The 19,775-nt window shown below is 43.3% G+C and overlaps 1 protein-coding gene across 1 annotated transcript in view; it reads right to left on the bottom strand.

Moving 5' to 3' along the window:
* The window catches only part of LOC122552047 (ciliogenesis associated TTC17 interacting protein), a 98,611-nt gene that overhangs the window by 37,776 nt on the left and 41,060 nt on the right, over positions 1-19,775 (bottom strand). The window contains exon 5 of the mRNA XM_043694601.1: positions 9,265-9,351. Coding sequence (XP_043550536.1) covers positions 9,265-9,351 — 87 coding nt within the window. The remainder of the gene's footprint in view (positions 1-9,264; positions 9,352-19,775) is intronic.

The raw sequence follows: 19,775 nt of genomic DNA, 5'->3' as shown, positions 1-19,775 counted from the left end.
GGGCCTTGGAAAGTTGGCATCAGAAGCGGAAGACAATATTAACAGTGTACTGTCAGAATTACCCGAATGATTGGGATAAAGGTGCCCCATTATATTGTTCGCCATTAGAGATGCCCCAAATAAATCTACACCGTTTACTTCCATTGAGTTAATATTCGTACATAATGTGAGAGGCCCTTTGAAATTAATTAAATATAAATTGTCAGGACCGAAGCCGGAGATCTCACACTTGGATTATGTATCTGAGGTGAGGGAGAAATGAGATGGAAGAGATGAGTTACTAAACAGCACCTGAGTGAAACTGGTAGCAGAATAAAACTCTGAAACTTTGAGGATTTCCCGTGGTGATGACGTATTAGTATTGCCACCAGTGGTAGGAAACCCCTTCAAAGCCAGGTTTAGTGGCCCCTTTCAAGTTAACAAAATTGTTGAGTCGGTTAAACTATCTGATAAAGATACCGGATATGACAAAATAGTTACAGAATGTCATGTGAATGAATAATGCTCCAGAGACATATAAGACTCAGGAACAGAGTTGTGGTCAGATGTACAAATTGTGCAGCTTATCTGTATGATGTAGTGATCTTTAGCAAGTGATTGAAAGCTCACATGTGACAGTTGGCAGAGTATTTTGACCGATTACAAGAAGCAAACTTGGTAATAAACTTAAAGAAAACAGAATTCTCGAAGGCAGAGGTGATGTTCTTGGGACATTACATTGGACATGGAAGGTTGACCCCATGGAACACAAAGACGAAGGGCTCTGAGGAATTTCCACGACCATCCTCGAAGAAAGAGGGCTTCGATTTTTGGAACTGAGTGGATTCTATCGGAAGTTTGTTGCAAACTTCAGCAGCGTATTGGCACCTCTAATAGACTTACTAAGGAAGAACACAGAATTGTGGTGGACAAAACAGTGCCAGGAGGCATTTGAGAGTTTAAGGCAGGATTAATAACCGCATCAGGTTTAGATACACCAAATATTTTCAAATCCTTTGAAAATTATGTCTGATGTAGGGATATAGGGCTCGGAGATGTATTGATACAGAAAGATGATGATGGAACTGAATGGCTAATTGGCTACTTGTCGAAAAAACACAATATCCACCAGAAACAAAATGCAAAATCTCCATTATTGAACAAGAATGATTAAGTTTCGTACTGGCCTGACATCATTTTAATGTTTATATGATAAACAAATTGTCGGAGATGGTTGTGGACAATGACAAATCTCTCGCATTTTTTAGAATTTTTAAAGACCGGAATATGAGACTATTTCATTGAAGTCTTAGCTTACCGACTTTAAACTTACAAACTGTACATGCTGCCGCTCCTACAATGTGACAGCAGATGTATTATCGCGGATTTAAAGGAAAACGTTTAGATAAGATTTGACTTCTCCCAGTGTTGTATAGGTGTGCAGAATTAATATGAATGCTATAACTGAGATGAATACTTCTGTATTTAATAATAATGGGATTAAGAATTAATTCTTTTAATTCTGATGGTTCCTTTTCTTTTCTGAAGGGGGGAGGTGTTATGAAGCCTAAAGCATGTCTGGTCACTTTAAGACAGAATGGGTCTTGTTGAATAGAAAGTACAGCGACAGATGCCAGCTAAAGGTCAGTCTGTTACACATGTCACAATTAGTTGGGAAATGGATACCTGAGTTTTGGTTGCTGCTTTGTCGGCAATTCAAATACAACCAACGGATACAAGAAGCCGACGGAATTTGAATATTATTGTTTGGACACATGGAAAGCAATCAAATTATGATAATTATTGTATCATGGGAAGTATATAAACCCAGCATTTTGAACTCGAAAGGGAGAGCCACTGCTATCCAACAACAAAGTAACTGCTGTATAGCAGAAGTGCTAACTGACCATCTCAAACACTCTCTATCAAAGATAAATGTTCATGTCAAACCTACTTGCAGCAAAAAAAAACATGACCCAGGGAGATCAGCAGCTGGAAGAGTGAACATAGCGAGGAAGATAGAGACTGTGTGGTCTTGAGATTGTAATGTTTAATATGTGGGTTGTTGTTCATGTACCCAACCACATCTTCAACCACATCTGCTGGCAGCTCATCCACATACCATCCGCTGTGTAAAGAAGTCGTCCCTCAGGTTCCCTTTTTTTCCTTCCCCTCTAAGCTTAAACTGATCCCCTCTAATCGTCGATTCTTTACACCTTGGAAAAAGACTGAGAGCATTAATCCTATCCATACCCCTCATGATCTTATACAGCTCTATAAGCTCCCGCCGCCCCCAGTCTCCTACAATCTCAAGAAAAGGTCCTAGCTTTTCCACGCTCTCCCTATAACTCAGATCATTGGGTCCTGGCAATGTCCTTGTAAATTTCTTCGACACTCTTTCTAATTTAATAACATCCTCCCCATAACAAGGTGACAAAACTGAACACAAACTCCAAATGCGGCCTTACCAAAGTCCTGTGCAACTGCAACATAAATTCCCAACTTCTATAGTCAAAATCCTGACTGATGAAGGCCAGTGTGCCAAAAGGCTATTTCTCTGCACTGACTACCTGTGACTCCACTCTCAGGGAACCGTGCACCTGAACCCCAAGGTCTCTCTGCCCACTACACCCCTTAAGGCCCTCCCATTCACCATGAAACTCCTATCTTGATTTGGGAGAAGATTTATAGTTCGGGTGCTCGTTGTTGTGGTTATGTTCGAAGAGCTGGGAATTTGTCTTGCAAACGTTTCGTCCCCTGTCTAGGTGACATCCTCAGTGCTTGGGAGCCTCCTGTGAAGCGCTTCTGTGCTGTTTCCTCCGGCATTTATAGTGGTCTGTCTCTGCCGCTTCCGGTTGTCAGTTCCAGCTGTCTGCTGTAGTGGCCGGTATGTTGGGTCCAGGTCGATGTGTTTGTTGATAGAGTCTGTGGATGAGTGCCATGCCACTAGGAATTCCTAGAGGCATGGCAAGGAATTCCTGCCAGGGAATTCCTAGAGGCAGGGCACTCATCCACAGACTCTATCAACAAACACATCGACCTGGACCCAACATACCGGCCACTACAGCGGACAGCTGGAACTGACAACCGGAAGCGGAAGAGACAAACCACTATAAATGCCAGAGGAAACAGCACAGAAGCGCTTCACAGGAGGCTCCCAAGCACTGAGGATGTCACCTAGACAGGGGACGAAACGTTTGCAAGACGAATTCCCAGCTCGGTGAACAGAACCACAACAACTCCTATCTTGAATTGAGTTTCCAAAATGCAAGACGTCACGCGTCTATATTAAATTCCATTTGCCATTACTCGGCCGAATTCCCCACCTGATTAAGTTCCTGCTGCAATTTCTGATAAAATTCCTCACTGATCATGCTTCCACTTATTTTTCTGTGATCTGTAAACTGGCTAATCATGTCTTGTACATTCTCAACTAATTCATAGACAACAAACAGATATGGACCCAGCCTCCAGACTGACAAGCATTTTTCCACTAAACCCTCTGCTTCCGACCATCAAACCAACTGTGTAACCAATTGGCCAGTTCCCCCAGCATTCTACGTGATGGAACCTTCCAGAGCAGCCTGCCATGTGGAACCTTATCAAAGGCGTTACTGAAATCCATAGAGACTACGTCTACCGCTCTGCCTTCATCAAGCTTCTTGGTCACTTCATCAAAGAACTCTCACAAATTTGGGAAGCATGATCTCCCACACACAAGTCTATGGTGACTGCTCCGAATCAAACCCTGTGTAAGTAATGGGTGCTGTCAATGTTATGCTGTCCTTCATGGTAAGCTGATTCGCGTACATAAGTAAAGCCATCTTCCTGCTGTTGTCGAGCCTTGCTGAGAGAGCATTCGGGGCACACTCTATGGATTTGATCTTCTTTGTAACGAATGATCTCCTTACCACAGACACGGTAACATGAGGATAGAGTAAAGAAGCTGAGTGTTTAATCTATAGAGCTGTGAGAGACGAAGAAATGGTGACGCTGAAACACAAGGAGTGGCAGCGATCATTTACTTCCAAAAGAGACATTGATAGGGTCAGAAATTCCATACTTTACCCAGGATTGATTGGTTTGATTTATTGTCACGTGTACCTCAGTGCAGGGAAAAATTTTGAGCAATGGAGACAGGTCATAGTAAGCATGGCCAGACAGATCATAGGGTGGAAATAGACTTGGACAGACTAAGGCATACAGGTTACACGGAACAGGACGTGAACTAGACAAGATCAACATCAACACGGTCAGCATTATTTGAACTTAGTGAGTCCATTCATCAGTCTATCGTGGCTTTCCTAATAGTTTATATGCCTTGACGAACTCTCCCCATGTTATTGTGCAGTCGGCGTGTGAACCTGTACTGAACGTCATGTTGTTCACAATCCCCAACAGCAGCCACAATACCTTCCATCTGAAGCGATAGCCATTCCCACCCATTTCCACCTTATATAGAAAACACCAGGCTGTCTTCTCGGAGATGGAAGGTGCCTTCTTGAGACTTCACACAAGACATATGGCTTATCTCTTCACCACTGGAAAACCACGTTAAAGTCCCACGTGTGTATCATAAGCAATGGAGCCAAGAGCAGCAACGTAGAGCAGGCTGTCTGTCCAGCCTCTGCTCCATAGAACATAGAACATAGAACAATACAGCACAGAACAGGCCCTTCGGCCCACGATGTTGTGCCGAACATTTGTCCCAGCTTAAGTACCCATCCTTGTACCTATCCAATTGCCACTTAAAGTTCGCCAATGATTCTGACTCTACCACTCCCACAGGCAGCGCATTCCATGCCCCCACCACTCTCTGGGTAAAGAACTCACCCCTGACATCTCCCCTATACCTTCCACCCTTCACCATAAATTTATGTACCCTTGTAACACTCTGTTGTACCAGGGGAAAAGGTTTCTGACTGTCTACTCTATCTATTCCTCTGATCATCTTATAAACCTCTATCAAGTCACCCCTCATCCTTTGCCGTTGCAATTAGAAGAGGCTTAGTACTCTCAACCTATCCTCGTACGACCTATTCTCCATTCTAGGCAACATCCTGATAAATCTTCTCTGCACCTTCTCCAAAGCTTCCACATCTTTCCTAAAGTGAGGCGACCAGAACTGCACACAGTACTCCAAATGTGGCCTAACCAAGGTCCTGTACAGCTGTAACATCACTTCACGACTCTTGAATTCAATCCCTCTGCTAATGAACACTAACCCTGCAGCCTTCTGGATTTAATATTGATTTCATTAAATTTAGGGTCTGAACTCTCCTATGTTCTCGCCTCAATTCCCAAACACCAGGCCTTTTAAAATGGCAAGAGGATGGGAGTCCAGGCAGAAAGGCAGAAGGAAGCAATGTAGAGGCCAGAGCAAAAGTTCGAAAAGAAAACGTAAAACTGAGTGACAGAATCATATGCAAAAGACAGGGAGACTGCTAGATTCTAAAGGGACAATGAGTATAAGGGTACTTTATCTGAATGTCTGTAGTATTTGAAACAAGGTTGATGTGTTGTGCAATTCAGTACAAAGGAGTATGATTTATGGTTGCAAGGTGGTGATGACATATCCATGGGTATCAGGTGATTAGGAAGGATAGGCAGGAGAGTAAGGGAGGTGGGGTTGCACTCTTAATTAAGGATGAGATTAAGGCAATAGGGAGAGATGATTATTGGATCTGAGGAGCAAAATGTTGAATCCATTTGGGTGGAGATCAGAAATAGTAAAGGGAAGAATTCACTGGTGGGGGTAGACTATAGGCCACAATGCCACAGGTGATTAATCAAAAAATATTTGACACATGTAAGAATGGAACGGCAGTAGTCATAGGGGACCTTAACATGCACATTGATTGGCCGAATCAAGTCGGTAGAGGAGTTCACTGAACTCATCTATGATACCTTTCTTGAACAGCATGTTACCTAACCTACAAGGGATTGTGCAATCTTAGATCTGAACCTGTGTAATGAGACAGGTAAAATTAATGGTCTCATAGTTAAGGATCGTCATGGAAAAGGTGATCACAGTATGATCGAATTTCGGATACAAATGGAGGATGAAATAATATAATTTAAATCCAGGGTGTTATGCTTAAACAAGGGAGACTATAATGAGATGAGGAAGGAGTTGGCTAAATTACACTGGGGAACACAAGATATATGGTGGAACAGTTGAGGATAAGTGGAGGACTTTCAAAGAGATTTTTCAGTGTGCAAGGAAAGTATATTCCAGTCAAAAACAAGGATAGCTAGGGTAGGAGGAGCCACCCTTGGATAACCAAGGAAATAAAGGAAGGCATCCAATTAAAAGCTCAGGCTTACAAAGTAACCAAGAGTACTGGGAAACAGGAAGATTGGGAAAACTTTAAAAAGTAGTAAAGAACAATGAAGCAAGAGATAAAGAAAGGAAAGATAGATTATGAATGCAAACTAGCACAGAATATAACAACAGGTAGGAAAAGATGTTATAAATATATGAAACAGAAAAGGCTGGCTAAAGTGGATGTAGGTTCCTTGCAGGATAAGAAAGGGAATTAATATTGGTTAATGCTGAAACGGCTGAGGACTGGAATAACTATTTTGTGTCAGTCTTCACAGTGGAAGATGTGTCTAACATGCCAAAGCATGATGTTAAGGAGACGATGGGAGGTGAGGACCTCAATTAAATTGTTACCACTAAAGGGGTAGTGTTGAGCAAACTTGAGGGTCTAAATGTTTGATAAGTCCCCTGGTCCTGATGGAATGCATCCCACGGTTATGAAAGAAATGGTGGAAGTTATAGTAGATGTGTTAGTGGTAATTGACCAAAATTCACTGGACTCCAGACAGGTCCAAGTGGACTGAAAGACCGTGAATGTCATGCGGCTGTTTAAAAAAGACTGTAGGCAAAAGGCAGGTAACTATAGGCCAGTTAGCTTAACATCTGTAGTCAGGAAAATGCTGGAGGCTATCATTAAAGAAGAAATAATGAAACATCTGGATGGAAAAGGTTCCATCGGGCAGACACAGCATGGATTCAGGAAGGGAAGGTCATGTCTGACAAACTTACTGGAGTTCTTTGAGGATGGAGCAAATGAGGTGAATGGAGGGGACAGGTGGATGTTGTGTACTTGGATTTCCAGAAGATGTTTGATAAGCTGCCACATAAAAGACTCATCCATTAGATAAGAATGCAGAGAGTTGCGGGGAATGCACTAGCATGGATAGAGGGCTTTTCTTTTTATTCATTTGTGGGACTTGGGCGTTGCCGCTTGGCCAGCATTGATAGCCCATTTCAATTTGCCCTTGAGAAGGTGGTGGTGAGCTGCCTTCTTGAATCACTGCAGTCCGCTTGCTGTGGGTTGACCCACAATGCCGGTAGGCAAGGAATTCCAAGATTTTGACCCAACGACTGTGAAGGAATGGCCGTATATTTCCAAGTCAGGATGGTAAGTGGTTTGGAGGGAACTTGCAGAGGGTGGTGTTCCCATATATCTGCTGCCCTTATCCTTCTAGATGGAAGTGGTCGTGGGTTTGGAAAGCACTATCAAAGGATCTTTGGTGAATTTTGCAGTGCATCTTGTAAATAGTACACACCAATAGAAAACAGAGAGTTGGGATAAATGGGGGTTTCTCTGGTTGGAGATCAGAGGTGAGTGGGGTTCCACAGGGATCACCATTGGGCCTGTAACTGTTCATGATATATATAAACGATTTGGAAGAGAAGACTGAGTATAACATATCCAGGTTTGCTGATGACACTAAGTTGAAAGGCAAACTGTGCAGAGGATGTGGAGGGTCTGCAGAGAGATTTAAATAGCTTAGATTCCCCACAGTGTGGAAGCAGGCTCTTCAGCCCAACAAGTCCACACTAACCCTCCAAAGACTAACCCATCCAGACCCATTCCCCTACATTTACCCCTGACGAATGTGCCTAACACTGTGGCAAATTATCTTTGGATTGTGGGAGGAAACCAGAGTACCCAGAGGAAACACACACAGATGCAGGGAGAATGTGCAAACTCCACACATACAGTCACCTGAAGGCAGGAATTGAACCTAGGTCCCCGGCATTGTGAGGCAGCAGTGCTAACCACTGAGCCACCCTGCCACCCCAATAGGTTAAGTGAGTGAGCAAGGGTCTGGCAGAAGGAATACAATGTTGGTAAATGTGAGGTTATGCACTTTGGAAGTAAAAGTAGTAGGTCAGTATTATTTAAATGGTGAAAGATTGCAGCATGATGTCGTGCAGTGGGACTTAGGAGTGCTCATACATGAATTGGGACTGTACTTGCTAGAATTTAGAAGATTGAGAGGGGATCTTATAGAAATATATAAAATTATCAAAGGAATAGATAAGGTAGAGAGAGGCAAGTTGTTTTCATGGTGAGTAAGACTAGGACTAGGGGACCTGGCTCCAAATTAGGGGAATAGATTCAGGACAGAGATGAGAAGGCACTGCTTTCCCAGAGAGTAGTGGATCTATGGAATTCTCTGCTCAAGGAAGCAGTAGAGGCAGCTTCATTAAATATATTCAAGACCTAGTTGGATGGGTTTTTGCATGTTAGGGGAATGAAGGGTTATGGGGATAGTGAAGGTAGGAGGAGCTGAGATGATGGATAGATCAGCCATGATCTTAATGAATAGTGGAGCAGGCTCGATGGGCCAAATGGCCTACTCTTGCTTCTATTAATATGAAACTATGATCATATAGTCTGCTATTACACACAATTCAGTGTTAGCCACTAACAATCTCCATTAACAGCTATTGACTCTCCTAGCCAGATCATTAACCATTCCTTTGTCTATCCAAATGCTTTTCTCTCTCTTTGGGCTCTATCCCCACCTATCATTTCTCCTTATCCCATCCCAATCCTATCTTCTGCATAAAAACCCACATTTTCCTAGCTACTATCAGTTCTGAGGAAAGGTCACTGGACCCGAAACGTTAACTCTGATTTCTCTTCACAGATGCTGCCAGACCTGCTGAGCTCATCTGATTTACAGCATCTGCAGTTTTTTTTTGGTTTTTATTTAACTCTTAACAAGCCTCTATAATGGCTGAACAATTAAAACACCCATGAAGGTGCCTCACTAGCACCCTCCTTGATAGCAGTTGGGGACAGATAATAAATCCTGGCCTTGCCAGGTTTGTTCAAATCCCGTAAATAACAAAGCCACAGTGTCAAACATTCATAATTTATGACATTAATATTTCTGTCCTTACGCCACAGTGAAATCTTTGATATTCAATGCTGGACTCTTTTATATGTGAGTACAGCTAATCCTCTCATGATTTACCTGTTTGGATGTGACTTCCCTCGTCACAACATAACCACGTGGTCCTCTTTTTATATCCGTCTTCTTCGACAGTGGTTGATCCTTCAGCTGTAACCCAAAACAAAACAACCCCCCCGCCCCAAGGAATGAACAGAATATAGGTGAGACAATTGCTGTCAACAATGGTAAATCATGTACAGAACTTCTCAGGCATCTTTAATACTTTAGAGGTTACGTTTATGAGTTAAAAACTTCACAGGTCTGTAAAATTAAAAATCACAGGACACCAGGTGTATTTGTAACTGAAAGCTTTTGGAGCGCTGCTCTTTCATTAGGTAGCTAGTGAAAGATCATAGTGTCATACACTGATGCGATATATCGAACAAACTCAGATTGCTGTTAAGTTTTTCATCTTTTAGAATGGTTTGCAGGTTTTGATTCATTAAGATGTAAATCCCAGAACTTCTTCCAATCACATTCCCAAGATTACTTCAGGTTTTATAAAAAAAAGGTGACATCTCAGCTCAGACAATGCATTAAAGGTGTGAGGTTAGAATCTGCCATCTTGGGAAAATGAGTTGAAAAAAGTTCTGTGATTTACATATTAATGAATCGAAACCTACAACCTTTTCTAAAAGATGAAAGACTTAACAGCAATCTAGGTTTGTTCAATGTGTTGCATCAGTGTATGACACTATGATCTTTCGCTATAAATTCTGTGTCCTATGATCTTACTCCACTAGCTGCCTGATGAAAGAGCAGCGCTCCGAAAGCTAGTGCTTCCAAATAAACCTGTTGGACTATAACCTGGAGTTGTGTGATTTTTAACTTTGTCCACCCCAGTCCGACACTGGCACCTCCACATCAAAGGTCTGTAAATCAGAGAGCAACATATAAACTGCAAATTTATCCCACTGAACAGCAATTACCCTCCTGATTTACCTCAGTTTTTACAAGGTATTCTTTCATGAGAAGTGAATATCTTTGTCAAGGCCAGTTTTTGTTGCCCATCCCTAATTGAATGGCCTGCTCAGTTCTTTCAGAGAAGTGTCAATCACATTGCTCTTGAATCTCCTCTGTGTTAGGACAGGGAAGGATATTTCATTTCCTAAAGAACATTAGAGAACCTGATGGATTGATCAGATAATCAATGCTAATTTCATGGTTACCATTAATGAGCATGTCTTTCAATTCCAGTTTTATAATAGAATTTAAATTCTTCTAGCTGCCATGATAGGATCCAACTCATTGGATTGGATCCCTGGATTACCAATGTAATGGAATTATCCTGCAAAGCCATCTCCATCATAGGATCACCAGTAATCCCAGTCCAAAGGCTGGATCACACAAAGCAATCCTGACACACTCATACGGAGAGAGTGTTGCACATTAGGATAAACTGACTTTCAGAAGACACATTAAACTGAGGATCCACTTGCCCTCTCAGGTGGATGTAAAAGAACCCAGGGCCCCTATTCCAAATTAGAGCAAGGTGCTTCTCCTTGGTGTATTAAACCCTGGATTGGTGACATGGTGGCTCAGTGGTTAGCACTGCTGCCTTACAGCGCCAGGGACCTGGGTTTGATTCCAGCCTGAGGCAACTGTCTGTGTGGGTTTCCTCCTACAGTCCAAAGATGTGCAGGTTAGGGTGGGTTGGCCATGCTAAATTGCTCATAGTGTTCAGGGATGTGTAGGTTAGGCACATTAGTCAGGGGTAAATATAAAGTAATAGGTTAGGGGAATGAGTCTGATTGGGTTATTCAAAGTTTGTGAGAAGATTTGTAGTTCAGGTGCTCGTTGCTGTGGTTCTGTTCGCCGAGCTGGAAGTTTTTGTTGCAAACGTTTCGTCCCCTGTCTAGGTGACATCCTCAGTGCTTGGGAGCCTCCTGTGAAGCGCTTCTGTGGTGTTTCCTCCGGCATTTATAGCGGCCTGTCCCTGCCGCTTCCGGTTGTCAGTTTCAGCTGTCCGCTGTAGTGGCCGGTATATTGGGTCCAGGTCTATGTGTTTGTTGATGGAGTTTGTGGATGAGTGCCAAGCTTCTAGGAATTCCCTGGCTGTTCTTTGTTTCGCTTGCCCTATAATGGTAGTGTTGTCCCAGTCCCAGTCCCAGCTGAAACTGACAACCGGAAGCGGCAGGGACAGGCCACTATAAATGCCGGAGGAAACACCACAGAAGCGCTTCACAGGAGGCTCCCAAGCACTGAAGATGTCACCCAGACAGGTGACGAAACGTTTGCAACAAAAACTTCCAGCTCGGCGAACAGAACCACAACAATGAGTGGGTTATTCTTCGGAGGATCGATGTGGGACTTGTTGGACCAAATGGCCTGTTTCCACACTGTAGGGATTCTATAAGATCTTGAGAGTCTTGACTTAGTGGATGTGGCAAGGATGTTTCCTCTTTGGGAGATGCTAATCATAGAATGTATAGAACAGTGAAGGAACAGACCCTTTGACCCACCATATCTGTGCCAATCATGATGCCATCCTAAATTAATCCCATCTGCCTTCAGATGGTGCTTTTACCTCTTTACCCTGCCTGTTCATGTGTCTGTCTAAATGCCTTTTAAACCTTACTGTAATATCTGCTTCTACCCTGGGGTTCCAGTCAAACTTCACAACAATGTCCTCAGTTCCTTCACTCAGATCATTCATGTATAACGTAAATAGTTGTGGTCCCAACATGGATCCAGTGAGACTCCACTAGTCACCAACTGCCATCTTGAAAATGACCCTTTTATCCCCACTCTCTGCTTTCTGTCAGTCTGCCAATCCTCTATCCATGCCACTGCCTTGCCCCTACACCATAGGCTATTATCTTACTTAGCAGCCTCAATGTGCCACCTTGTTGAAGGTCTTCTAGAAATCCAAATAGATCCCAACTTGCTCATTACATCCTCAAAGGATTCTAACCAGATTTGTCAGTTGAAGGTTGTGCAGACTAAGCCCTATTGTGCAATGCACTTCTAAGTACTCCACAATCTCATTCTTAATAATGGACTCTAAAATCTTACCAATACCCAAGATCAGGTTAACCTGCCTCCCTCCTTTCTTAAACAGGGCTGTTATATTAGTCATTTTCAGTCATCTGGGACACTGCCTGACTCCAGTGATTCCTGAAAGATCACCACCAATGCCTCCACAATCTCCTCAGCTCTCTCCTTCTGAATGTTGGACTGTATTCCATCTGGTCCGTGTGTTTGATCCACCTTCAGACCTTTCAGCTTCCCCAGCGTCTTCTCTTCACTGTTGGCCACTACATTCACCTCTGTTTCCTGAGTCTCATGAAGTTCTGGTATGCTGCTAGTGTCTTCCACTGTGAAAACTGATGCAAAGTACCTGTTCAGTTCCTCTGCCATTTCTTTGTTCCCCTACTACTTCACCAGCCTCATTTCCCCATGGTCCAATGTCCACTCTTGATGTTCTCTTACATTCTAAATACCTGAAAAAAACTTACATTCCTCTTTTATATTACTAGCAAGCTTACTCTCACATTTCATCTTTTCCTCCCCTTATTGCTTTTTTGGTTATTCTCTGCTGGTTTTTAAAGGCTTCCCAATCCTCTGGCTCCCCACTAATCCCACCAAAATTATATAATTTTTCTTTTGCTGTTATGCTGTCCCTGACTTCCCTTGTCGGACACTATTGCCTCACCCTTCCCACCTTCAGCCTTAAACATCTCATTTGAGACAGAAATGAGAGGATTTTTTTCTCACAGATAGTCATGAGTCTTTGGAACTTTCTTCCACAAAAGGTGATGTAAGCAGTGTCCTTGAATATTTTTGAGGCAGTTGTGAATAGATATTTGATAAGAAGCAGGTGAAATGTGAGGTAGGAATGTGGAGGAATCAGAGCATGCATGAACTTAGTGAATGGTGGAGCAGCTCAAGGGGCAAATGGCTTTCTCCACCCCAATTCATTTGCTTGTATGTCAATATATGTCCCTCAATCCATGCCACTAGCACAAAGTAGCTGGTTACTTTTACATTGCTGTACTTGTAGGAAATCACAGTTTGTGTGTTTCATTCTCCCCATAATAACAAAGACTTGGTGTCAGTTAGCTCAGCTCACTGAATGGCCAGTTTGTGATGTAAAGAAATACCAGTGATTTGGGTTCCATTTCTGCACCAGCTGAAATTGTCTTGTTAACATTGCTCTTGGCTAGCGCACGCCCTGTGCAATGTAACCTGGATGCCTTTGTCTATGTTTTTTTTGATCTGTACATCCCTGCTTACTATGATCTGCCTGTACTTCTTGTAAACAAAGCTTTTCATTGTACTTCAGTGCACATGACAGTAAATCAATCAATCAATCAGGAATAAACTTCTCAACCTGTCCCTTTATCTGAGTGGTGACCGTCAGGATAAAACATTGCCGGTCCATCAGGCAATAAGAGCAGAATTAGGCCATTTGGCCCATCGATCTGCTCCATCATTCAATCAATATGTTTCTCAACCCCATTCTCCTGTCTTCTCTCTGTAGCCCTCGATACTCTTACCAATCAAGAACCTATCTATCCCTGTATTAAACATACTCAAATACTTGGTCTCCATAGCTCTCTGCAGCAATAAATTGCAGAGATTCACTGGCTGAAGAAAGTCCTCCTCATCTCAGTTCTAAAGAGTTGTCCCTTCATTCCGAGGCTGTTGCTTGGGTTCTAGTCTCTCCTATTAGTGGAAACTGATATAACTGCACAGAGGCCAGTATCCCACTACCAAGACACACTTTATTTACAAGTGGTGAATCCTTGACACTGATCCAGCTCCCTCAGAGCCAGCTCTCAGAGTGAACAAAAACATCTGACACTCTTATTCCTATCTATCAGCCAGGATTCCCTGATTGGACCAAATTAACAGCCCTAATCAGGGATCTCATCGTCTATGTTGTCCACCTGGCTGACATCATTACAATCACTACAAAAACATCCCACGTCCTCTCTATCCAGAACTCTCAGTATTCTGTAAATTTCAATCAGATCCCCCTGCATCCTCCTAAACTCCACTGAGTACAGACCCAGAGTCCTCAACTTTGGTCTGGTCTGAGTTATCGGGAGAGGTTAGACAAGCAAGGACTTTTCTCTTTAGAGCATAGGAGACTGAAGTGGTGGGAGCATCACAGAAGTGTATAAGATGATGAGAGGCATGGATATGGTGAATGCACTCAGTCATTTTCCCAGGGTTGGGGAATCGAGGACTAGAGGGCATCAGTTGAAGGTTAGAAGGGAAAGAATAATGAGGGGCAACGTTTTTACACAAGAGGGTGGTACGCATATGGAATAAGTTGCCAGTGGAAATGGTTGAGGTGGGTACATTAACAACATTTAAGGGGCATTTGGACAAATGCATGGATAGGAAAGGATGAGAAGGATATTCCAGGAGGCAGCCACACTTCTTAGGGAAGTGTCTTGTGATTTGATCAGTGATTAGGGACAGGAGCGTGTGACTCTGGGTGAGGCAGGTAAAGGGACACAGAGTCAGGAGCATCAGCTCTTGAAATTGCCTAATAGGTTTAAGGTTTTCTCAGCTTGTTTGGATGAAAGGCTACAGGGAGGATGTGCAAACTGACTGTGGTACTGTTATACAGACATCATTGAAGAGGAGGGAATAAGAAGGAATGCAGTGGTTGGAGGGGACTAAGGTAGTGAGTGGGATTGACACTGTTCTCTGCAACACAGAGTTTAAGCTCAGAAGGCAGCCTGGAGTCAAGGTTTGGGATACTGCTCCGGGCTGGAGAAAGAACTTGTAATGGGAAGAGGAGGATCTGTCGGTTGTGGTCAACATTGGTACCAAAGACATAGGTAGAACCAGAAAAGACATTCCATGTATATACGAAATTACGTGCTAACTTTCAAAGCAGAACCTCAAAGGTAATCATTTCCACATTACTTCCTCGGCCACATGCAAATTGGCAGTTGATAAAATAAAATTACAGATGTGAATGTACGACTCACAGCCTGGTGGGGAGAAGTGTGTTCCAGTTGGAACACTAGTGCCAGTACTGAGGAGAATGGGGCCTGTACCACTGGGACCATCTACATATAAGCCATGGTGGTACTGATTCTCATGCAAGCCACATAACTCAGGAACTCGGTTTTAATTAAACAAGGGGCCAAGGAGGATCAAGCTTGCGTCAATGTAGCAAATCAAGGGACAGTCAAAGCAGGACAGGGAGATACTAATAAGGAAAATGAAGATGAGAATGGCAGGATGGGACAGAGAGATAAAAACTTAAGACAGTCAAGACAAAATACTTCAAAAATAACAAAATAAAATGCAAAAGACTCTATCTAAATCTGAGTGGCATTCATAATAAAACAAATGAACACACTGAAGTGAATAAATATGATCTGATAGACATTACAGGGACATGGTTACAGGATAACAAGGATTAGATATTGAGAGGTATAAAAGATTCAAGAATAGGAAGCTAGGTAATGGCAGAGAGGCACCGGTCCTAATCAAAGATGATATTGGTACAACAGTTAGAGATGATCTTGGTTTGGGAGATCAGGATGTAGAATCTGTTGTGATGGAGATGAGAAATAGCAGGAGAAAGAAATCACTAGAGAGAATGATCTACAGGCCTTTAAATATTAACCTTGATGTAGAAAAAAAATATACACAAAGAAATATTGGCGCTTGTGATGAAGAGAAAGCAAAGGTTATGGGTTATTTTAGTCTGTATAAAAGCTGGAAGAATCAGGTTGACAATAACAGTCTAGCTGGAGAGTTAATACAATGCTCTCAAAAGAAGTCGTGGGCGGCACGGTGGCACAGTGGTTAGCACTGCTGCCTCACAGCGCCAGAGACCCGGGTTCGATTCCCGCCTCAGGCGACTGACTGTGTGGAGTTTGCACGTTCTCCCCGAGTCTGCGTGGGTTTGCTCCGGTTTCCTCCCACAGTCCAAAGATGTGTCAGGGTCAGGTAAATTGCCCGTAGTGTTAGGTAAGGGGTAAATGTAGGGGTATGAGTGGGTTTCGCTTCGGCGGGTCGGTGTGGACTTGTTGGGCCGAAGGGCCTGTTTCCACACTCTAATCTAATCTAATCTAATCTAATCTAAAAGTTCTCTCAGCAGCAAATTCTGGAATCAAACAGAGAGCAAGCTATATTAGATTTGGTATTGTGTAATGCACCAAGATTAATTAATGACCTCAGAGAGAAGACACGTCTAAGTAGCAGTAACCATAATATGACTGAATTTTAATCCAGTCTGAAAGGGAGAAGAGGGAATCTAAGACTAGTATTTTGAAGTTAAATAAGGGCAACTATGTAGTACAAAAGCTGGGCTAGCTGAAGTAAGCTGAGATATTAGGCTAGAGGATAGATCAATAGAGAAGTTGTAGCAGTCATTTGAAAGCATAATTCAGAATATTCAGAGTAAATACATTTCTATAATAAAGAAAAATTCCAAAGGGAGGTCTCACCATCTGTGGTCAACTAAGGAAATTAAGGATAGCACCAAACTTAAGGAAAAAGCATATGATTTTGCAAAAATGGGTGGCAGGTCAGATGACTGGTCGGAATACAAGGAATGGCAGAAAATGACTAAAAGGTAAATCAGGATAAATAAATTAGAGCACGAGAGGAAGCTTGCTAAAAATGTAAAAACAGATAGGGAAAGATACTTTCCTTTATTGGTCAGAGTATTGAGTACAGGAGTTGGGAGGTCATGTTGCGGTTGTACAGGACATTGGTTAGGCCACTTTTGAAATATTGCATGCAATTCTGGTTTCCCTCCTATCGGAAGGATGTTGTGAAACTTGAAAGGGTTCAGAAAGGATTTACAAGGATGTTGCCAGGGTTTGAGGATTTGAGCTACAAGGAGAGGCTGAACAGGCTGGGGCTGTTTCCCCTGGAACCACAAAGGCTGAGAGGTGACCTTATACAGGTTTATAAAATCATGAGGGGCATGGTTAGGATAAATAGACAAGGTTTTTTCCCTGGGGTGGGGGAATCCAGATCTAGAGGGCGTAGGTTTAGGGTGAGAGAGGAAAGATATAAAAGAGACTTAAGGGGCAACCTTTTCACGCAGAGGGTGGTATGTGTATGGAATGAGCTGCCAGAGGATGTGGTGGAGGATGGTACAATTACAACATTTAAAAGGCATCTGGATGGGTATGTGAATAGGAAGGGTTTGGAGGGATATGGGCTGGGTGCTGGCAGGTGGGACTAGACTGGGTTGGGATATCTGGTTGGCATGAACAGGTTGGACCGAAGGGTCTGTTTCCATGCTGTACGTCTCTATCACTCTATGACTCTAAGATTCTGTAGATATCTATGACAGGAAAAAATAAGTAAAATAAGTGTTGGTCTTCCAGGAGTGAGAATGGGAAGTTAATAATAAATAATAAAGAAATAGTGGATGAAATGAATAAATAATTTTGATCTGGCTTCACTATAGAGACATCCCAGTAATAACTGTAAATCAGAAGGTTGAAGGAAGTGAGGAAGTGATTGAAATTACAATCACTAAGGAAGCAGTGCTGAGCAAATTGATGGAGTTGCAGACTGACAAGTCTCTGGGTCCACATGAACTTTATCATAGTATCTTAAAAGAGATGGCTTAGGAGGGAATACATGTGCGGGTATTAACTTTGCAAAATTTGTTAGATTGTGGAAAAGTTCTATCAGACTAGGAAGTGGCAAATATAATCCCTCTATTCAAGATGTGGAAAAGAGGAAACTTTAGGCCAGTTGGCTTTATTGGAATTCTGCTGATAATGTGTTGCTGGAAAAGCGCAGCAGGTCAGGCAGTATCCAAGGAGCAGGAGAATCGACGTTCGGGCATGAGCCCTTCTTCATTTGGAATTCTGTAAAGGAGTAACATGCACAGTGGATAAAGGGGAGACTGTTAATGTACTGTACTTGGATTGTTAGAAGGCATGTGGCAAGATTTCACATAAAAGATTATTGTATAAAGTGGGACTTTGTGGTGTATTGGTGGGGGGGGGGGGGGTCACATAATTGCATGAATAGAATATTGGCTAGCTGGCAAAAACATTTTAGATTAGACTACTTACAGTGTGGAAACAGGCCCTTCGGCCCAACAAGTCCACACCGACCCGCCAAAGCGCAACCCACCCAGACCCATTCCCCTACATTTACCCCTTCACCTAACACTACGGGCAATTTAGCGTGGCCAATTCACCTAACCTGCACATCTTTGGACTGTGGGAGGAAACCGGAGCAAACCCACGCAGACTCGGGGAGAATGTGCAAACTCCACACAGTCAGTCGCCTGAGGCGGGAATTGAACCCGGGTCTCTGGCGCTGTGAGGCAGCAATGCTAACCACTGTGCCACCATGCCGCCCACAAAGAGAGAGCTAAGAAGAGCCAGGAGGGGACATGAAAAGTCGTTGGCAGATATGATTAGATTAGATCACTTACAGTGTGGAAACAGACCCTTCGGCCCAACAAGTCCACACCGACCCCTCGAAGAGCAACCCACCCGGACCCATTCCCCTACATTTACCCCTACACCTAACACTACGGACAATTTAGCATGGCCAATTCACCTAACCTGCACATCTTTGGACTATGGAAGGAAACAGGAGCAAACCCACACAGACACAGGGAGAATGTGCAAACTCCACACAGACAGTTGCCTGAGGCGGGAATTGAACCCAGGTCTCTGGCGCTGTGAGGCAGCAGTGCTAACCACTGTGCCACCATGCCGCCCGGCAGGATGGCAGCATGTGACAAGTGGGAACTCACAGATATCTATACTGGGCCCCCAACTTTTAAAAATTTCTATCAGTGTCTTAGATGAGAGGATGAAAGACATATTGGGCATCCATGGCAATTGGGGAGTATTCCATCATACTCCTGGCTTGTGACTTGTAGATGGTGAACAGAACTTTGGGAGACAGAACCTGAACTACTGCTGTGAGGCAGCAGTGCTAACCACTGTGCCACCATGCCGCCCACAAAGAGAGAGCTAAGAAGAGCTAGGAGGTGACATGAAAAGTCGTTGGCAGATATTAGATTAGATCACTTACAGTGTGGAAACAGGCCCTTCGGCCCAACAAGTCCACACCGACCCCTCGAAGAGCAACCCACCCGGACCCAATGTGTGCAGGAGGGTTTCCTGACACAATATGTAGATAGGCCAACAAGAGGTGAGGCCATACTGGATTTGGTTCTGGGTAATGAACCAGGCCAGGTGTTAGAATTAGAGGTAGGTGAGCACTTTGGGGACAGTGACCACAATTCGGTGACTTTTACTCTAGTGATGGAGAGGGATAAGAGTGCACTACAGGGCAAGAGTTATAGCTGGGGGCAGGGAAATTATGATGCGGTGAGGCATGACCCAGGATGTGTGGCTTAGAAAAGTAAGCTTCAAGGCAAGGGCGTAACTGATATGTGGAGCTGGTTCAAGGAGCAACTATTGAGTGTCCTTGATAAGTAAGTACCCGTCAGGCAGGGAGGAAAGGCTCGTGTGAGGGGGCCGTGGTTTAATAAGGAATTGGAATCCCTTGGTAAAGGGAAGAGGGCGGCCTATGTAAAGATGAGGCATGAAGGTTCAATTGGG

The sequence above is a fragment of the Chiloscyllium plagiosum genome, chromosome 7, assembly GCF_004010195.1.
Source record: "Chiloscyllium plagiosum isolate BGI_BamShark_2017 chromosome 7, ASM401019v2, whole genome shotgun sequence".
Taxonomy (NCBI): Eukaryota; Metazoa; Chordata; class Chondrichthyes; order Orectolobiformes; family Hemiscylliidae; genus Chiloscyllium; species Chiloscyllium plagiosum.
Note: the sequence above shows the minus strand (reverse complement) of the source record. Positions and strands in the feature narration are given on the sequence as shown.